The following is a 21,654-nucleotide window of genomic DNA, read 5'->3' as shown; positions in this document are numbered from 1 at the left end:
CGGACTGCACGGTCAATGTTGCCTATGGTTACATGTGTACCAAGTTTCATTGGAATATCACGATTGCGGTTTTCCCTTCAATTCTGAATTCAATGTTTTCGCCAACCAATAATAAAAAGTAATTTGTCAATGACTATTTTCGAAAAAGAAACAAGCTTCATCGAGCATGAAAAATACATGGTATCCGAAATAAGAAATCGTTCATATCTGGGACCAATAACAAACAACAAGGCGTCATTGGTTCGATTACCGGCCTGGGCGTATTTGAGTTTGGTTTGTGGTGACTAAGCGCGACAAGTGGATTTCCTCCGGGTACTCCGGTTTCCCCCACAGCACAAGACCACACTCTCGCGTAAAATCGGGCCAACGAGAATGATTAATAAAATGTTGTAATAACTTGTTTTACAATCGTTTAGATATAATATATATGTTTAAACTGTTGAATAACGAACTGAGACTCATGACAGCAAAATATTGTTTACCTAAACAAAAGCGGAACCTGCAAAATCTCAACCTAAACGTCGGGTTGTAATTAAAGATGAACAAAACTAATTTATGTCCATTGCATCTCCATTCATATTATCACGTTTTGCACTGGTCATACATTAACTAATAAAAACAGACTCAATCACACTTATCTGTGACTTTCATTTGTCAATGACCATTCACAGTGTGTGTATACCACGTGATACAAACCACCAGAGTTTGATTGGGAGTTTAGTTTCTTAAAACACTTCGACAAAACTTTTTAAAATACTGCCGTCTGACAGAGCACTTATCAAAATATTATTTTGGAAACAGGTTTGTCGAAGTGTTTGATATAACTAATCACCTTATCAAGCTTCGGTAAAAAACGAAGGCGGTGCTCTTTAAGTGGCATAGACTGCCATTTGTTTCAATTAAAATGGTGTAGTAAAACAAAAGTTATCTTTGTTTTAAGTCATATTTTAAGCAAAACGCTGCCTTCCGACGTAGCATATATGACGTAATTTATCACGTGGTATACACACACTGCTTCATATTAAGGTGCAAAACAAAACATCAGATGACCCATCACTCGTTGTGGTGAGAGTCAATAGTAAGTAGACGAACGCATAAGTTTAAATTCTATATTACTTATAATAGTCGCATTAACAAATTTATTTGGTTAACACATACTATTAACCATTAGCCCATTACTTCTTAGCCAATGCTCCCAAATAAAAGTGTTCAACTATGGAACACATGATCGATGGAAGTTCTAATTTACAAAGGAAACAGTTGTGGAATATACAGTCGAACCCCGTTCGCTCGAACTCCCAGGTACCGGCCAAAATACCTCCAGCCTCTGAATATTTGCGCCAAGCGGGATTATTTACCTTCAGTATAAAGAAATCGGTCCTCTACATTTAGTTCGAGCCAACGAGAAATTTGAGCCAACGGGGTAAGACTTTAATATAACAAACAAATGTCGTGCCATAAATGCATGTTAAAACATATTCACCGGCTAAGTGTTCAAATTTATATTTTATCTACTGGCCCAGCGTCCGACTACCCCGTTTCAATCAATAACGGATCACTGCTGATTTACCAAAAATCTTTGCGGAAAAAAATGAAAAATAATGCTATCCCATGGGACAAAACATAATTCAAACATTGTATTAACATATTTATTTGAATAAACAACACACATTAGCTTTCATTTAAGAGATAAGCAAAAACCCAATAAACATGCAACTAAAATCAAATGTTCAATGATTTTTCAGTAAGCGCAGTGGTTAGCGCACTCGCTTCTTACCAAGACCGATCGGGTTCGATTTCCGCCCTTGTCAAATGAGCGTCTTGTTTGTGGTTGCGGTCACCAGGCTGGACGCGTCTTGTTTGTGGTCACCAGGCCGGACGCGTCTTGTTTGTGGTCACCAGGCCGGACGCGTCTTGTTTGTGGTCACCAGGTCGGAAGCGTCTTGTTTGTGGTCACCAGGCATGTTTAACATAGTGCTAACGAGAGTGGTTATCATAATGTTGTAGCAATTTGTTTCGCAATTATTGTAAAATAAATAAGGTTAAATTATTTTTTTCTGATAAACAATTCGAGGTCAGACTTTTATAAAACAAAAAAACACGCTACGTTGGCAGCATAGCCAAAAGTTACGCTTCTATAAACACATCACGCCAGAAAAGTTATTATTTACGACACTATGTTTAACTCGGTAACACAATATAATATACATCTTTCATACAATCGACACTCCCTAAACATATTATACAAAAACAATCAAAACACCATTCACAACAGTTTCTAAAAAATGTAAAGATAATAGAAATATAAGTGATACAAATCAACACTAATGTTCAAACAACAGCACAGAATGAAAAGCTAAAACGTTTCTTATTGCATGATGTGATATGTGAAATATGAGATGTGGGTCTAGTAATTTCACTATACATAGAGGTGTTTTACTTTGTATAATTCAGTTACATCTGGTTCTAGTTTATAATGCACCCGTTAACTGTAACCAAACCCCTCCCCCTCAATCCAGGACCGGGGGTATACCGGGAATAGCGGGAGAAATGGGCCGTGTTTTTAACTTCCAGGTTGCCCCGCAGTCAAAGTTTCCCGGACCTGGGGGTTGGGGGGGGGGCGTGGTTACAATTCACTCGTTCATAAATATGTCGAAAAGATCAATTGACGAAATAATGTTGTTTGCATTAATATAACACAGAAAGCAACTTCTATTAATCTTCAATTATGTTAAAGTCTTCAATCTAATTTTATAGTTATACTTTTAGTTGCGTTTGGTTCATTCCGCAAGTTGCTACGCAGAATTGTATTTGACGATTAATGAACGACGTGATCAAATGATATATGAACACTAATGGGCTATTGCACTAGATTTGAGCCTTAAAATAATTTAAATAATTATGTAAAATATAAGATTAAAATAAGTTTTAAAAATACTACAATTACATCTTAGCTGCTACGAAACTCGGTGAATTATATCGCGACCTTACACCGAATTAAAAAAATCACACTATTTATTACACAATATAGATCCTTCACAATATCATAAGTTACGGGGTTATTAGGTGACCCAATATGGGATATACGTGGCAAAGGAAACCATATTGGGTGAGAGCGTTGCGTCATTTATGTTGTAGGCGTGATATTATAAGTTACGGGGTTATTAGGTGACCCAATATGGGATATACCAGGTAAAGGAAACAATATCGGGCGAGAGCAAAGTCACCTTCTAACCCCGTAACGTATATATCACGTCGACAGCCTGTTATCATGTTTAAATGTTTCATTTATTCATCGGAATCGGAAATAAGACGCCATTTTGGAACGATATAAATTTGGTGATCAAATATGGAAAAACATGGGGTCACCACGTGACCAGTCTTGGACCAATGGCGTTGCGTCATTTATGTTGGAGGCGTGATATAACAAAATACCCGAAGCTCATAATCGTATGGAAATTGATGTAAGTTAACGAAATCAGCGGCCATGTGTATTCGAACCAGTTCGATATTTATTCTAAATTATTATTTAACTCCTTTCCACATTTATGATGTAAATCTGATATACAGAGAAAACCTTTTAATCGTAAGGTGTACCGACGTAGAATCTGAAGAAGATCTAGAAACGAATCAAAATCGACTGAGACTGACAGCCTTATTGTACCTCAACTCAATATTGTCACAAAAGCCCCGTGAAGTTAACAGACACTATAATTATACAAGCATTATCTAAGACGAAACAACAAATATTCAGAAACACCGTCAACACTGATTACCGATTGTACGACTAAAATGGTTAAGGCCGTTTATACTTTTCAGAGTAACTGAAGTTCATTTTGGATATCTACAGAAAATGGAGCCAGAGTTGTACATGCAAGTTTGTTTCTCAAATGCTAACGTTGCCTCTTATGTTTCGCCTGACTGAAATTACCAAACAAGTATCAAATTTGGTGTATTTGTGATCAGCATTTGCTCTTATGTCCCATTGACAGGATGTCGTTTTGGTGACGAGAATATTATGAGAACAGAGCGAAAAGGTTCTATGTGCACTCAAATATTGAAGCACATGGAACATTTTCGCCTACTACTGTCCGATTAAGGCAACAAATGATAACCTTTGTTGGATATGGGTTTGTGCCCGAAGGAGGTTAATGTCCAAAACTTGTTAAGTCAAAGGCGTTGCACACAAGACATATAATGCAGGCCAAACGTTCGTCTTGCCAAATTACTGCTGTGACATCACCTTAAATGCCTAGTTTAATCTTATCAGATCTCTGATCTGAATATCCTGCTATGCAGTTTTGGAGGTTTTATTATAGAAATGGACCCTAAATGGCACTGAGCCAATAATCAAATAAACAGGAAATTGGCCCCTACTGTGACATCAGTGCAATAAGCAGGAGATGCACAGCAGGGGGTTGTCATGCCAAACATTCCTTAAATTAGATTTTAAATGTTTCTGGTTTGTTACCTATTTATTTACAACATTAGAGCAACAACTACAGAAACAAGAACGCTAAGGACGGTTGCTCTAGCGACGGTTGCCATGGCGATCTGACAGGGCGTGGTCATAAGCTTGTGCTCAGCGAAGACGTTGACAGAGTCGATGAAATATTCCATATCTCCGGCCGGGCAAGTGGTCATGTACTTCTCAGCGCACTTCCGCATTCTATGAAATTCATGGACAAATTTTCTTGATTATTTATTTCACTGTAAAACCTAATTTTGAAAAGGTGCGAATTCGCAATTTTATATATAATACAAGACAGTTTTTATTGTATAATATTGTAGCATACTCGAATTTAAAGATCTATTGTGCAACACATTGCAAGGATCTAGTCTATCGAACAATGGATACAATGGATTTAGTTTAAACTTATTTAATTTTACAACGATTGTGAAACAAGCTATTGCAACTTATATTAATCACTCTCGTTGACACGATGTTGCGCGAGAGTGTGGTCTTGTGTTGTGGGGGAAACCGGAGTACCCAGATAAAAACCCACTTGTCCGGCTTGGTGACAACTAACCAAACTCACATGCGCACAGGCCGGGAATCGAACCCGGGTCGCCTTGGTAAGAAGCGAGTGCGCTAACCACTGCGCTAACCGGACAACAATGGATTTACTTGCATCATATCTAGACAAGGAATAAAGACGAATTGAAAGCTACATATGGATTTACTTGCATCATATCTAGACACGGAATAAGGACGATTTAAAAGCTACATACCCGCACATTCTGTCCTTGTCGTCTTTGAGAGTGGCTGCGTATTTGACGCACACTTCTATAGAGTACCATTTAGATCGCTTCTGGGAGCACGTGTGCTTCACTGGAATAAATGGAAACGGTTACACATTAAGCAGAGTAATATCATTACCCAGTAGTTTCAAACTATTTCTACTGCACATTTTTTATTTATACTATTTCTATGGCACATCTTGGACTATACAGCACTATATATCAGATAGTGTTCATTGACGGTTACAAATGGAAATATTCAATTATCCAACAAAAATCGCATTCATATATAAGTCTATTTTCGTACATGACTTGTATACATGTATTAGTAAAATTAGAAACATATTCATTTTAAAGATGATCGTAAATTATAATAAAACTGAACTAAATAATTTTACAAATATATGATTAACCCAGCTTCAACTGCTTAATTAAACATATTGACACGTTTTTGGGCCTTTTACAATTTATAGGATAATGAAGGTAATTGTTGAATCTAGAACATTTTAAAATGGTGTGGAATTTTTGTTGGTAATTTGCAGCTATAATGTGGACAGGTATCATGTCAAAAGACATTGCAAATACATTTGGACCATTAAAACCTTTGAAATGCTGAACATGAAACTAGAGTAAGTGGCCATTTTGAAACGGCCGCCATTACCACTATTTTGGAGATTTCACATGGCTATCGTTGTATCTGTGAATAAACATGTACGAAGAGTATTCATACAAAGTTTCATGTTCTCTTCACAAAGTGCATGAATTTTCTACTATATGGCCGCACTACTTTAACGTCTTTAGGGCATGGCATACGCTTGCGATGTACCTCGCCCGGACTTTACCGGAGCACTCAATTAACAACGGCGAGAAACTCTGGCCGTAAGAATACCGATGAAGTACCAGCATTACAGCCGATGTGCCACCGAAAAACCACTTTTCTGTCACCGATGGTATACCGAGGCACTTCCGTTATTGTACCGATGAGCCACTGCTGACCGGAGCTAAAGCGGATTGATATCATTGTGCTGCCGTTATATTACCGTTGTACGGTACTATTACCGTATAAATACGGACATAGGTGGGTTTCACTTCGCTAAGACCGTCTCCCTGGTCTAGTGGTTAAGACGTCCACCTACGGAGCGGGAGGTTGACGGTTCGATCCCTGGCCGCGTCATACCGAAAGACGTTAACAGTTGGTACGTAGCTCCCTTGCATAGCGCTCGGCATTTAAAGGGTAGTGCTTGGCAAAGTGGTGTACGTAGTACTGGTTCAACCCAGGAAAGTTGTATCCCGTGTATCGGTGCTTTACACCGAGCACGTTAAAAAACAATAATTATCTTCGCAAAGAGCTAGGGTATCGCACCCGGACCTCTTGTATCTCACTATGTTTCATCAAATCTTCCAATGTCTGGATTTGACTGCGAATTGCTGTCACTTCTATCTCATGTCACATATGGCATTTAAACACAATTTAAGTCGTAATGGCGTCACGGCGGGGTCAAGCCATAATGCAGCGGGCAGACCTCGATAAAATCAAAATAAACAAACAAATTCACCTCGCTAAGAACGGTTGTACATTGTTAGTTCATCGGCAAGAAAACGGTATCACATCTGTACCAGCACCGTACACATTGATGTCACCGGTGAGCCGCCGATCATTCACGGTGCACTACCGGTACTCTACCGACACTAACGAAGCTATACCGCAGTATTGCCGTTGTAGTTCCGTTGCTCGCTCCGGCAGCGCCACGGCAGAAAATTTAGTGCACGATCAAACATTTATACCGTCTGCGGTCGATACTATTTTTTCGCCGATGTTCTTAAAATGTCCTGACGATTTTCTACTAGTATACTGTTCTTCACGATGTGTTAAAGCTCCCGCAAATCGCCAACTCTAGTGTACTTATATCAAACCCGGCGGACAGATTAAACCTGTGTAATTGCACGATTGTATATAATGTCAGTTACTTAGCTACATATTACAAAAAAATCATTCAAGTATTACCATCTGGCCAATGTTTGCAGTGGTTCTGGGCGAACCTGTGCGCATACTCGAGTGAGCTGATGTCAAACCACGCCGTCATGCTAGATGACACAGTCTTGTTGTATTTGTATTGCAGGTAGCGGGTACACGTTGGCATGGAGTTTCCCACACATTCGATGTCCTTTCTTGCCAGTCTGGAAATATATCACCGTGTATATTCAGGCCTTTTCTCTATCTTTTATTACTTGTTGTTAACATTACAAGATACAAGATACAAGCATCTTTATTTAAAGTCGGGTATGTGTTAACAAGAAACATAAGCTCAATGAGCTATTTTCCAACATGAATAACAGACATACATTACATATCAAATAAAATAACAATAAGCTTGTGACCTGGAAATAAAAGTTAAAACACATATTGGAGCATGCATACAAATACAAATAGGATAAGAGCATTATGTTATAAATTTGTATGACATTCTTTACGCCATAGAAAAACTTTGAAACTGTGTTATCTTGACTTATTGTTCGCTGTTAATATCTGGGTAGCGGCCTGTATCCACTAGCGTATATATTGACATGTTTGAACCATCAGTAGCAGTGTGTGTATACCACGTGATAAATGACGTCATATATGCTACGTCGCAAGGCAAAAAAATGCTTAAAATGAAGACTTAAATCAAAGATAACTTTTCATTTACAACACCATTTTTTAAATGAAACAAAGGGCAGTCTATGTCGCTTAAAGAGCCCCGCATTTGTTTTATTTCCGAAATTTGATGAGGTCTTTGTTTCATCAAACACTTCGCAAAATCTGTTTCCAAAATAATGTTTTGACAGTGCATTGTCAGAAAGACGTATTGTGAAAAGGTTTGTCGAAGTGTTTTAAGAAACTAAACTCGCAATCAAATTCTGGTTTAAGACCGAAGGTGGGGCTCCGTAAGCGGCGTAGACTGTGCTATGTTTCATTTAAAATGGTGAAGAAATAGTGAAGTTAACTTTGTTTAAGTCTTTTTTTCAAATCAAAATATTTCCTTCCGACGTAGCATTTATGACGCATTTTATCACGTGGTATACACACACTGCTCTAGATTATGGACATGTTTTAACAGTAGGAAGGATCAACGCATTTTAAACGTCTTGGCATCATGCATATATTAGAAAGTTAAAGTGATTCTAGTGTGTGCTACCGGGCGGCGCTGATTCATTACAGACATTTAACGAAACGGGACCAAGTTTCTAACGTATTGCGTAAACGGTTTACCACACCACAGTTTGCGATTTATTTTATATACATTGGACAATATGTCATGCGTACACAAGCAGTAAAACATATGTGTGATATGTCATAGCCAATGGTCATCCAATTATAACGTTTTATAAGTACCAATTGTAGCAATGTTAAGCTAATAATACAGAACAATTCATCGAAAAAAAACAACAAAAAAACGTCAGAGTATAACTATAGTATACCTATTTAATTTTAATATTGTTTTTTCTTAAATCTCGACTGGTGCATAACATAGATACATTTTAATTCTGAATATGGAAAAGCCACTGGCTTCTGCTATTCGCCCGCCTGCCTCTACTGGAAAATTGTGTGCAGACATTCCTGACAAAGCAATCGAGTCATTGGTTTTAACATATTATACCCGCAAATGTATGCCGGCTCAGCCAACTCCTTCCAAACAGTGTTGTTGTTCTGAGTCCGAGACATTTTCCCAAGGTCAATCTCATTCAGACACGGAAGCGTGGGTAAACACTCTGAAATAAAACGAAACAAATGTTTGCCAGGCTTTTCTTGTCACCAGATAAAGAAGATGTGGGCCATGTCTTAGATGTAAAGAACATATTGCCTTTCTAAGAACATATGTACTCTGTTCTTGTCACCAGATAAAGGACATATGGGCGCTGTTCTTGTCACCAGATAAAGGACATATGGGCCCTGTTCTTGTCACCAGATAAAGAACATATGGGCCCTGTTCTTGTCACCAGATAAAGAACAGAGGGGCCCTGTTCTTGTCACTAGATAAAGAACATAGGAGCTCTGTTCTTGTCACAAGATAAAGAATCTAGGGCCCTGTTCTTGTCACCAGATAAAATTATCTGTTAAATGAGTTTTTTAAACATGGTATTAATAGTAATAATTTCTTTATTGTTGTATGTACTTTGTTTAATAAGTTGTTGAGTTGTGGATATTTTCCAGAGGCTTGGTCTGAAGGGATAATTGTACCTTTGCATAAGAAGGGTGATAAGAATGATACAAATAATTATAGAGGTATTACATTACATTATTAAGTACATTTGGTAAATTGTTTACTAAAGTAATAAATAATAGATTAAATTGTTGGGCTGAAAAATATCATGTATATATTGAGGCACAGGCTCGTTTCAGAAAAAATATGGGCACAGCTGACAATATTTTTGTACTACAAGGTGTTATAAATTATTTGTTAGAAAATAATAAGAGACTTTATGCAGATTTTGTAGACTTTACTAAGGCCTTTGATTTTTTAGTGAGAGATGTCATTTGGTATAAACTTTTGAAGTTAGGAATTAGAGGAAATATGTTTAATGTTATTAAATCTATGTATGCCACTGTTAAGTCTAGAATTAAAATACATAATACTATTAGTAAAGATGACTTTACATGTATGCTTGGTGTTAGACAAGGAGAAAGCTTATCTCCATTCTTATTTTCTATGTATTTAAATGATATTGAAGAGTATTACATGTTAAATGGTTTTGATGGTATTGATATAGGTATGCTGAAACTGTTTCTGTTATTATATGCAGATGATATTGTTATTATGGCTGACTCTGAAGACCAGTTAAAAAAGGGTTTGTTGTTACTAGAGCAGTATTGTAATAGATGGAAATTAAGTGTTAATTCTACCAAGACTAAAGTTATGATTTTTAAAAAGGGAGGCAGGTTAAGGAAAAATATTGTTTTTTCTTATAAGGGGGTCAATTTAGAAATAGTTAAACATTTTACATATTTAGGTATTATTTTTACCTGTGGTGGTTCCTTCACCACCACCTTTGATACTTTAGCAGGACAGGCATCCAAGGCTATTTTCAAGTTAAACTCATATTTAGCTAAGTTTCCATATATGTCTATTAGTAATAAGTTAGATTTGTTTGATAAATTAATCTTACCAATTTTAAATTATGGATCAGAAGTATGGGGATTAAAGGATTCTATTGTTTTAGAAAGAATATATTTAAATTTTTGCAAAAGATTATTAGGTGTTAAAATTCAAACTCAGAATAACTTTATATATGGCGAACTTGGTAGAACTACATTGTACACTAGGAGAGTTGTTAATGTTATAAGATATTGGTTGAAAGTTATAAAATTAGATGCTCATAAATATGTTAAAGGTATGTATTCTCATATGTGTAGTTATATTGAAACAAGACCTAATTGTAAATCTTGGGCAAATGATGTGTGTTCTTTATTGCAATCTCTAGGCTTTCATTATGTATGGTTAAACCAAGGAGTTGGTGATGAAAATATGTTTATATCATTGTTAAAAACAAGACTAAATGATATGTTTATTCAGAATTGGATGTCAGAATTAAATAACTCATCTCGTGCAAGATCGTATACAATGTTTAGTAATTTTATGTTACAACCTTATCTGACAAATGTTAATATGTACAAATTTAGAAAAGACATGTGTAGATTGAGAGTTTCTTCACATAGACTGTCAATAGAGTCAGGCAGATGGCACAAACCTGACCCAATACCATATATTGATAGAAAATGTTTGTGTTGTTATGTATTAGAAGATGAATTTCATTTTATTTTAGATTGCTCATTGTATAGTGATTTAAGAAAAACTTATATTAGTAAATATTATTGGACTAGACCAAATATACCAAAGTTTGTTGAGTTAATGAAATCGGACAATGTTAAAGTGAATAGAAATTTAGCTATGTATATACATAAGGGATTTAATGTTAGAAACCAATACCATTATTACTATGAATAATATGTATTTTTCATGTACACAATGATCTCTCGCTGTCATATACATGTACATAATGCTATATTGTGTCTCTATTATGACATGAAACATGAATATTTATTTATATGATCATTGGTGATTTATTTGACCATTTGATTACTTACATGCATATAATTCTCTATTTGTAAATGTATACTCATGGACATATTGTCTATTGTATTTGTTAATAAACTAAAAAACTAAAACTAAAACTATGTTCCTTGTTCTTGTCACACGATAAAATACATATCTGCCCTTTTTGTCACCAGAAAAAGATCATATGGCCTTTCTTAGAACATATGTGTTCTGTTCTTGTCACAAGATTAAATTACATATGGCCCTGTAAAGAACATATGGGCGCCCTTTTTGTCACTTGATAAGACAAATGTTGGACCTTTTCTTGACACCAGATAATGGACAAATGGACCCTGTGAAGAACATGTGGACCCTATTCTTGTCACCAGAATATGAATATATGGGCCCTGTTCTTGTCACCAGAATACGATTATATGGGCCCTGTTCTTGTCACCAGATAAACAGATAAAGAACATGTTTGCCCTGTTCCTGTCACCAGATAAAGACCATATGGGCATTGTTCCTGTCACCAGATAAACAGATAAAGGACATATGAGCCCTGTTCTTGTCACCAGATAAAGAACATATGGGCGCTATTCTTGTCACCAGATAAAGAACATATGGGCACTGTGTTTTCACCAGATAAAGGACATATGGACCTTGTTCTTGTCACCAGATAAAGGACATATGAGCCCTGTTCTTGTCACCAGATAAAGAACATATGGGCACTGTTCTTGTCTATATACCGTACAAGTTTCATCGAGATACAATCAAAAATGAAGACTGTATCGTGTTCACAACCAATTGTTTACACATTAACATTTTTTTAAACTATCAAGGCCCATAATCTAGGCATGCATGGGCGGATCTGGCTGTTGTTCGAAAGGAACCAAGCTCTAATGGATATCTAGATACTGTACAAGTATCATCGAGATACAATCAAAACTGAGACTGTGCCGTGTTTACAACCGCCTTTGGCAAGTAGAGCTAAAAATGGCCAAGCTCCTGTCAGCATATAAAGAACATTTGTACCCGGTTCTTCAGAAAAGAGCATGCTATGAATAAAGGCTCTGGCGATGGCTTGGACATTCTGCAATGTAGGCATTAATGGTTTTGTGATCTTCCATAAGTGCTCTGGTCTTCACCTGTACGAAGTAATTATGAACATGCGTAGCTTCTCGAAACCACAATTTTGTCATGTTTGGATGATGATGTAGAGCCGAACATCTGCCTTTAGATTTCCTAAATAGTTTCTTTACCATAAATATCATCATGATTCTTCGTTCTTGCCTGTTTGCCATCTATTAATACAGTATGATTTATGAGTTTGGCCAAATGATATAGAAATAAATACTAAAACTGTACTGTAGGTTAAAGCTGCACTCTCACAGATTTACAATTTTAACAACTTTTTTTATTTTTTGTCTTGGAAAGGGCAATTTTTTGCGCAGATATATGCAAACCAATGATATAAGACTGCTGACAAAAAATCAGATCGTAGATTTTCATATTTCCGTTCGAAATTAAATGTTTTATGGCTTAAACCTACTAACGGTTTAAGAAAAATGCATAAAACATCAATTTTTGAACTTAAATATAAAAATCTGCGATCTAATTTTTTGTCAGCAGTTTTAAATAACTGTTTCCAATGGATTATTGCAAAAGTTGGCTCGTTCCAAGACAAAAATAAAAAAGTTGTCAAAACGTTCAATCTGTGAGAGTGCAGCTTTAAGCGTGTTCCAATAAATTCTGCACATAGTAGAGCATTGGACTTATATGATTTTAATGTATGACTTGCATATTGATATTGCCGGGACATATGTTTAAACCCTGATTTTTATCATTACACATTATGGAAATATAGATGATTTACTGAATACAGACACTATAGTGACGTCACATCTGTTTAGTATTTTCTTAACCTTTCGGAACGGAGTATGTTTGAAATGATGAGTAATAAGTTCAGTTCAGTTCAAACATACTCCGTCATTGAATGAAGCCGTCATAGTCCTGCACTTTGGTGCAAATATCACAAGAATTGTGCAAAAAATGGGAAAAGCATGGAATTTGGTAGAGATGATCTATATACTATAAGGTATTTGAAAAGTACGAGACCCAGGACAAAAATGACACGCTTGACCTCTATGCTGGACATTGAATGAAGTGACCACTTATTCAAATTTGTTCTCTCAAGTACTTAACTGTTTTAGTCATAATCGTGTATGGGTTTCATTCAAACTCATTTTCTATAACATATTATGTTGTATTAAGAACTTGAATACTTTGCCATATTGTCCGATACTTCCGGGGTCTCGTACTTTTTAAATTTACTGTATGGTAAATAGACACTATCTGCAAAGTTTCATGCTTTTCCCATTTTTTGCAAAAAAGTTCACCATATTGCAGTACTATCAAATCAAAGGGAGAAGCAGACAAAGACGACGTCCTATTGTAACGTAAATATTCGCGCATGATGTTTTCCAATACCATTTTATGGTTCATTAACTGCCCAATAATCCTCCGGAGATTTTGCTGCATTGAAATATTGTATTGTGTGAGAATACAGCATTGCTTCAGCATATGAATACTTTATAACGATATTGATTCTCATGTACACAACAAGCTTTTATCTCAGGTATTACCGTACCAACGTACATAGCTTAATTGGACGTTACATAGATTAATTCCTTGTCGCTGTTGTTCGCGTTTATATCGAAGCTTTTTTATCATTCTCTTTTATGTTATGGTTTATGTCCGACAACAGAAGAACAATGAGATGAAAAAACTAGTCTACTAATAGAAATGCTTTTATACATATTCCTTCAATCCTCTAGGTAAAACACAATAATATATTATATGTTAAGACAAGTGACATAACAATGTTTATTCAAGTCTATTACAACAGGATTAAGCTAAACCCCCTATCCTTGTCTTTCAATATTTTGCGTTTCATATACTCCTTTAAATGTTTTAAAACTTAGGAATTATCGTTACGCTTATCACAAACAAAAAACATTTTTCATTTTTAAATAATCACTATAAGTATGTATTTTGGCTGATTGAAATAAGCATCTTAAGCCTGTTAAGCTTAAGGAGTTTCGAGAAATTGGGGCCAGTTGTATATGCCTTAACAAACTGTCTGTTCTGTTCAGGGCCCATATTTATTAACGAATTCAGTCTGAGTCAGAGACAGAAACTCGGAAATGAGCATTCTAAAATGTTACAAAATATGTCTAATACAATCATGTTCACCAAAAAAAGTGCGAATAATTTAACATCAACTCATTTGTTATACAGATACAGATTAAAATAACATTATTGCTCTTGAATACTTGTCAGTTAAACAAATATATATATTATTCCCAAATGCAGGCTCCAGACGAAAATGAATATGAAGTATTTTCGATTAGGACAAGTTCTTGCCAGCAGACAATGCATGTATAGACCCTGATCTTGTTATCATGCAAAGAACACATGGGCTTTGGTCGTGAAATTATCAGGTAAGGACGCATAAGCCGTTATATTTTTGTCGTCATAAATAAAGAATAAAAGGCTCTGTTCTAGTCATCAGGAAAATAACATATTAGCCCTGGACTTGTTAACAGAGTCTTAAGGAACATAAATGCCCTGGACTTGTTATCACAGTTTTAAAGAACATATTAGCCCTGTTCTTGTTATCAGAGTTTTAAAGAACATATTAGCCCTGTTCTTGTTATCAGAGTCTTAAAGAACATATTAGCTCTGGACTTGTTATCAGAGTCTTAAAGAACATATTAGCTCTGGACTTGTTATCAGTGTTTTAAAGAACATATTAGTCCTGTTCTTGTTATCAGTGTTTTAAAGAACATATTAGTCCTGTTCTTGTTATCAGAGTCTTAAAGAACATATTAGCTCTGGACTTGTTATCAGTGTTTTAAAGAACATATTAGCCCTGTTCTTGTTATCAGAGTCTTAAAGAACATATTAGCTCTGGACTTGTTATCAGAGTCTTAAAGAACATATTAGCCCTGGACTTGTTATCAGTGTTTTAAAGAACATATTAGCCCTGTTCTTGTTATCAGAGTCTTAAAGAACATATTAGTCCTGTTCTTGTTATCAGTGTTTTAAAGAACATATTAGTCCTGTTCTTGTTATCAGAGTCTTAAAGAACATATTAGCCCTGGACTTGTTATCAGAGTCTTAAAGAACATATTAGCTCTGGACTTGTTATCAGTGTTTTAAAGAACATATTAGCCCTGTTCTTGTTATCAGAGTCTTAAAGAACATATTAGCTCTGGACTTGTTATCAGAGTCTTAAAGAACATATTAGCCCTGTTCTTGTTATCAGTGTTTTAAAGAACATATTAGTCCTGTTCTTGTTATAAGTGTTTTAAAGGACATATTAGTCCTGTTCTTGTTATCAGAGTCTTAAGGAACATAAATGCCCTGGACTTGTTATCACAGTTTCAAAGAACATATAAGCCCTGGACTTGTTATCATTGTTTTAAAGAACATATTAGTCCTAGACTTGTTATCAGAGTCTTAAAGAACATATTAGTCCTGTTCTTGTTATCAGTGTTTTAAAGAACATATTAGTCCTGTTCTTGTTATAAGTGTTTTAAAGGACATATTAGTCCTGTTCTTGTTATCAGAGTCTTAAGGAACATAAATGCCCTGGACTTGTTATCAGAGTTTTAAAGAACATATAAGCCCTGTTCTTGTTATCAGAGTTTTAAGGACATATTAGCTCTGGACTTGTTATCAGAGTCTTAAAGAACATATTAGCTCTGGACTTGTTATCAGTGTTTTAAAGAACATATTAGCCCTGTTCTTGTTATCAGAGTTTTAAAGAACATATTAGCTCTGGACTTGTTATCAGTGTTTTAAAGAACATATTAGTCCTGTTCTTGTTATCAGAGTTTTAAAGAACATATTAGCTCTGGACTTGTTATCAGAGTCTTAAAGAACATATTAGCCCTGGACTTGTTATCAGAGTCTTAAAGAACATATTAGCCCTGTTCTTGTTATCAGAGTCTTAAAGAACATATTAGCTCTGGACTTGTTATCAGAGTTTTAAAGAACATATTAGCCCTGTTCTTGTTATAAGAGTTTTAAAGAACATATTAGCCCTGGACTTGTTATCAGAGTCTTTAAGAACATATTAGTCCTGTTCTTGTTATAAGTGTTTGAAAGAACATATTAGCCCTGGACTTGTTATCAGAGTCTTAAAGAACATATTAGTCCTGTTCTTGTTATAAGTGTTTGAAAGGACATATTAGCCCTGGACTTGTTATCAGAGTCTTAAGGAACATAAATGCCCTGGACTTGTTATCAGTGTTTTAAAGAACATACTAGTCCTGTTCTTGTTATCAGAGTCTTAAGGAACATTAATGCCCTGGACTTTTTATCATAGTTTTAAAGAACATATTAGCCCTGGACTTGTTATCAGAGTCTTAAAGAACATATTAGCCCTGTTCTTGTTATCAGTGTTTTAAAGAACATATTAGCCCTGGACTTGTTATCAGAGTCTTAAAGAACATATTAGCTCTGGACTTGTTATCAGAGTCTTAAAGAACATATTAGCCCTGTTCTTGTTATCAGAGTCTTAAAGAACATATTAGCCCTGTTCTTGTTATCAGAGTCTTAAAGAACATATTAGCTCTGGACTTGTTATCAGAGTCTTAAAGAACATATTAGCCATGGACTTTTTATCAGAGTTTTAAAGAACATATGGGCCCTGTTCTTGTCACTAGATAAAGGACAAATTGATCGCGTTCTTGTTATCAAAGTTATAAAAAAACATATGGGCCCTGTTTTATATCAGAGTTAAAAAAACACATGGGCAATGTTTTTTGGTGCGTATTCAAAATGATTCTTATAATCTTTACCTGAGTAATCCGAGCACAGGTCAACCAGTTTAATAGACCAATGAAAACACCCATATTTTTTCCACATAGTCAGTCGCAGAATTCAATTAAACTTATAGCAACTCTTAAACAAGAATCGTTCAATTCGTTCAATATTTTGGCTAATTCTAAAACAATCCAATGAAAATATGCATACTATTATCCTAAGATTAAGTTAAAACATAATATGTTATTGAATAGAGCCCAAATTATCTTATTTTAAGAGTTGGAAAATACGACTAGGTCAAACTTACTACAGAATTCGTTGGCTGATTTGATATGGAAGAGATCGTCGGCAAACACCTTAGCAGAAGCATGTTTGAGTTCCTTGATGAATGCCTCGTCAACGAAATCCGTGCAGTTGTTGAAATGTTTGATGATTTTGTCCAAACTAGCCTTGTGTTCGGTCCTATAAATGTAAGAACGTTCATTAACAGAACAATTAGTAATACGTGTAACATAATTAATTATTGGTCATAGGAACTTGGTCGTTGAGAAACAGCAATCACTAAATCAATGGTTCAGAACATTATGAAAGTTAGTAAGGTGGTTGAGCGTAGTTGTATTAATATAGAAACCTAAACTATGCATTCATTAACTGTAAAGTCACGAATACCTTTGATGTCGATGTGAGTGTTCAATATTTCATCGAGATTGGTATGTTATTGCTGAATAGCATTTTTATTAGGCCTAAAAAAATATGTCTGTTTCGGGTAACCCGACCCTACCTATAAAAATGCGCCGACCCTAACTATTTTTTTCCGTTTCTGAGCATAAAAAATATTCGTTAGCGAATAGAGTTACGAAGGGCGGATAAATGCAGTTTTTAATCAAAATTATTGTTTATATGATAAAACAAAGTCAGGCAATGACAGTTATGTAGGAAAGACTGCCATGTGCAAGAAAACACACTTACGACAGATTTTGAAAAAAAAAATAACAATCCCTACCTACCCTACCTAGAAATTTTGGGAAGGTTACCCTAAACAAACAATTTTTTTTTGGCCTAATATAACCAACAATATACATAATACCGTGGTTGAATTCCACACACTTTCTAACAAACGAGCCTGAACAGTATTATCAGACAATCATTCTTTTTGTTCCATAGCAGTGGCGTAGCTACATGTAGGCCTTGTAGCTCTGGGCCTACAACTGTTTTGAGAAATGCAACATTTGAATAACCCCAAAATTCAAAAGTTGTATATAACGTTATTTGAACAAAAGCAAGTCTGGTGTTTATTTAAACTATGTTCTGGGTGTATTGCTTGTTTGAATTGTAATCATTGCATATAAATTTAAGTTTGTGTAAAGTGCATATAAAATAGATGTAATTGTACCTTTGTTTTTCTCTTGGAATGCTTCCAAATTGCACTATTTTGCTTCAAATTTAGAAAGAAATCTTTAGGGTGGGTATCCCCGAACTCACCTAGAACGATCGGGCCTACATTTGTTTTGCCTAGCTACGCCCCTGTATAGTTTCTATATTCACACATTGTTTTCAACTGCTATTGCATTTTTGATGACCATTATCATAAAAATGTGTTGTTCATGTAATTAGTGCGTTTGATGCGCATACAGTTAATTAATGTGTAGTTGATAAAGATGAACCTGTTATGCTTTGTTTCAAAATAAATATTATGTTCTGTTCTTTTCTGTTGATGATTTTAGAGCAATCACGTGTATTTATCCTAAACAATTTCGTAGACCAATCCAACTCCTACATGCAGAGGAAGTCTGGCACGTCGTTGGGACTTTTCTTGGCCAGCTCCTCCTTCAGGGGATTGAGCACGTCCTCTACCGTCTTCTTGTTTTCTTCCACGCATCCGGCATGGCACGTGACTGAAACAGGAAATGACGAGCATGTGATTCAAGCCGGAAGTTAGTACGTTTGTTTATGCAGGATAGAAATATAACTAAAAGCTATAATCATTTAAAAGAAACTATATTTCAAAACAGTTTTAAAATAGAAGTAATGATAATAGTTATATTTGATTTAATCATTATGAAGTGTCAGCCGTTAAGGGCACTTCCCACAGCCATGCTCCTGTACGAAGAAATTCGGTAACGCCTGAATGTAATTGAGCGGTACGGGTCAGAGCAGGTTCCGGTCCAGTCACAAAAATAGGTAAAAGAGAGTCTGTAGTGTCAGCCGTATAGGTTTCTTCCAACAGCCTTGCTGTCGAGCTAGCTTTCATAACGATGCGGTTGTGGTATCGACTGCGGGTCGAATTAGACCGGGTTCACCCCCCCCCCCCCGTCCCTCTCCACGTTTGCGTTTGGGCCTATCTTTCACTTTAGTCACATCGAAAGGTTTCAGACCAGCACCTGATCCGACTCATTGTTATTAACGTAACCACATAAATCGGATGTCGGCCCGTTAACTCGATTTTTAGTTGAAACTTATAACAAGTGTTACAAATAATTTCCATTAACATCGCACAACTTTAATTCAGTTTAACTGATATACCTTATATAGTTTATTTAGAGCTTTCATTTCATTGGCCGATGTTGATCCATATCTGGCATAAAAAGAAATAAATTGTAATATTGTGGGAGAATGAACGCATATCGTTATAGTTAATGATTCCAATATTTTTTTTTGTTTTATCTTCAAAACATTTAACCTTTTACGAACACAGGGAACCAGTCTAAATAATTTATGATACCAAGGTTACCAAATATAACATTTAATCAGTAAATAAAGCAAAAAAAGCGCCCAAACATCCGGTGAATTGTACTACTGCAAGTTTATATTGATATAACATGCAATTCATTGTAATACATAGAGGTTGTTCCAACTAACAAGATGACGCATTTATTGCGTTCCATTGATCGTTACACATACAATAAGTTCGCGTGAATTCGTGCGAGATTATCGAACAAGTTTTGCTTCTATCTGTAATATTTTCGCTGCCTCCTCTTTTTTCATCGATCATACTTATTTTCTTGTAAGAGAAAACGGTATTGATCTGCAGAGCCGGTTAACATAAAACTATATATTCTCAGTAATTTCCTAATTTAAGTCATTTCCTTAGGTTAAGTATTTCAGTTATTATATCGGATATACTCGCTTAATCATGTCTAAAATACTTTATTTTCATTGGTTTGATTTAAAATACATACTGGCATGTAAAAAATACAAACAATTTAACTGCAAAAATCTTAGGAAATTGGCTAGAGTTAAGAAATGGCTTAAGATGATAACTGAAATAACGCCCCAGGTTTGCATGCCACATGTAAATGATTTCTCTTTGTTCTTATCGACAGAGCTAATGAGAAATTCAACATGTTTACCTTCCTGTACACTTTATTGCATGTAATACACTGTAGTTTTCGCAGGTATAAGGCTGAAATTTATCATTAATTTAGCGAAACAATTCATAAATTCGCATAAAAAAAAACGGATACTTACCGATCACACACAAGACAACGATTATAATCCCAACGTGTTCCATTGTATTTTTTCAGTAGGCAAAAATATGCCTCGTTTTCTGCCAAGGTCGTACACTAGACTTGTTCCCAGAATCGTGGAATATCGATTGTACTCGAGCTAAATTGCTGTAGAAACTGATATCGGCTGCTGAAGCTGGCATGATGGCTTTGCCGCTTTTCTATGGAGTATCGACTTATCGAATAAATTGTTGGAAGTTTTGTACTGGATAATAAGGCCAGCATTTTTTTTATAATGTGGTTTACAGGAGCGCCGACCCTATTTTTGCCAAAACCAAATAAAAATAAAAGTTCAATCGTTATCTTTTATTTTTATTCTTGCCGCCGACTGTCATTTTTACGTGTGTTCGAAAAAAAAGACTGATGACGATTCGGAGACGATTTGTCAAATTTTATACTAGTTCGCGTCTATAACGGGTATTTTAATTGGGTGTACACTGCCAGGGGCGTAGCCAGGCCGTTTCGAAGTATACGCACAATTGTGGTTAAAATGGGCGGAATGCCCTTATGGGGGGTCAGAGGGGCTCCGCCCCCCCACCCTGGAGCTCTCTGTTTTGTCATAGGTCAGAATGATACTGTATAGCAAAATAAGTTTATCAGTACAGGATCATCAGCATTTAATCAACGATTAGAATACATCCCACATTTTCAGCCAATGAAATTGCAGATAGGCAGTCATTAAGTAGTAGACTTAATCATTAAGAATTTCAATTTCCGCGCGTGTTTAAAGATCCGCCTACTGCCTATCATCCGATACACACTCCCTGCGTCAGATTCTGCATTGACGATGTATCCAATGAGGTTGTATTCTAAGTCAGTTAGATGACATGAAGTGAATTTGTTTACTCCGCCCATGGTAAAATTAACCGCACCAAGCCGTTTATTTTCGAAATAGTTTTCAGTAAGGTTTAGGCAGTCCGCGAAGAGTTTTGTTTCCACAAGGAGTATGCATAACCAGCATAATGTTCAATGAATGATAAACATAGCAACTTTTGTATTAA

General features: G+C 35.7%; 1 protein-coding gene across 1 annotated transcript; it reads right to left on the bottom strand.

Annotated features, from left to right (window-relative positions):
- Nucleotides 1-1,635: 1,635 nt before the first annotated feature.
- Nucleotides 1,636-20,769, bottom strand: LOC128219748 (uncharacterized). Its single transcript, XM_052927703.1, has 7 exons — nt 20,616-20,769; nt 18,925-19,042; nt 17,455-17,609; nt 8,880-8,991; nt 7,247-7,419; nt 5,233-5,332; nt 1,636-4,669 (listed from the first exon to the last, which is right to left on the bottom strand). The coding sequence occupies exons 1-7, from the start codon at nt 20,656-20,658 to the stop codon at nt 4,480-4,482; spliced, it is 891 nt and encodes a 296-aa protein (XP_052783663.1). The 5' UTR covers nt 20,659-20,769; the 3' UTR covers nt 1,636-4,479.
- Nucleotides 20,770-21,654: the final 885 nt, after the last annotated feature.

The sequence above is a fragment of the Mya arenaria genome, chromosome 15, assembly GCF_026914265.1.
Source record: "Mya arenaria isolate MELC-2E11 chromosome 15, ASM2691426v1".
In the NCBI taxonomy this organism is placed as follows: Eukaryota; Metazoa; Mollusca; class Bivalvia; order Myida; family Myidae; genus Mya; species Mya arenaria.
The sequence above is the reverse complement of the archived record's forward strand: the minus strand, read 5'-3'. Positions and strand labels throughout refer to the sequence as shown.

What these genes read in the sequence shown, in the direction of transcription:
- LOC128219748 (XM_052927703.1), bottom strand. Translation starts at nt 20,658, where the DNA reads ATGGAACACGTTGGGATTATAATCGTTGTCTTGTGTGTGATCG. An exon ending in ATCAGCCAACGAATTCTGTA is followed by an intron (nt 8,992 to 17,454) that starts GTAAGTTTGACC and finishes GTTTTATTTCAG; the next exon opens with AGTGTTTACCCACGCTTCCG. An exon ending in GAGCCGGCATACATTTGCGG is followed by an intron (nt 7,420 to 8,879) that starts GTATAATATGTT and finishes ATATATTTCCAG; the next exon opens with ACTGGCAAGAAAGGACATCG.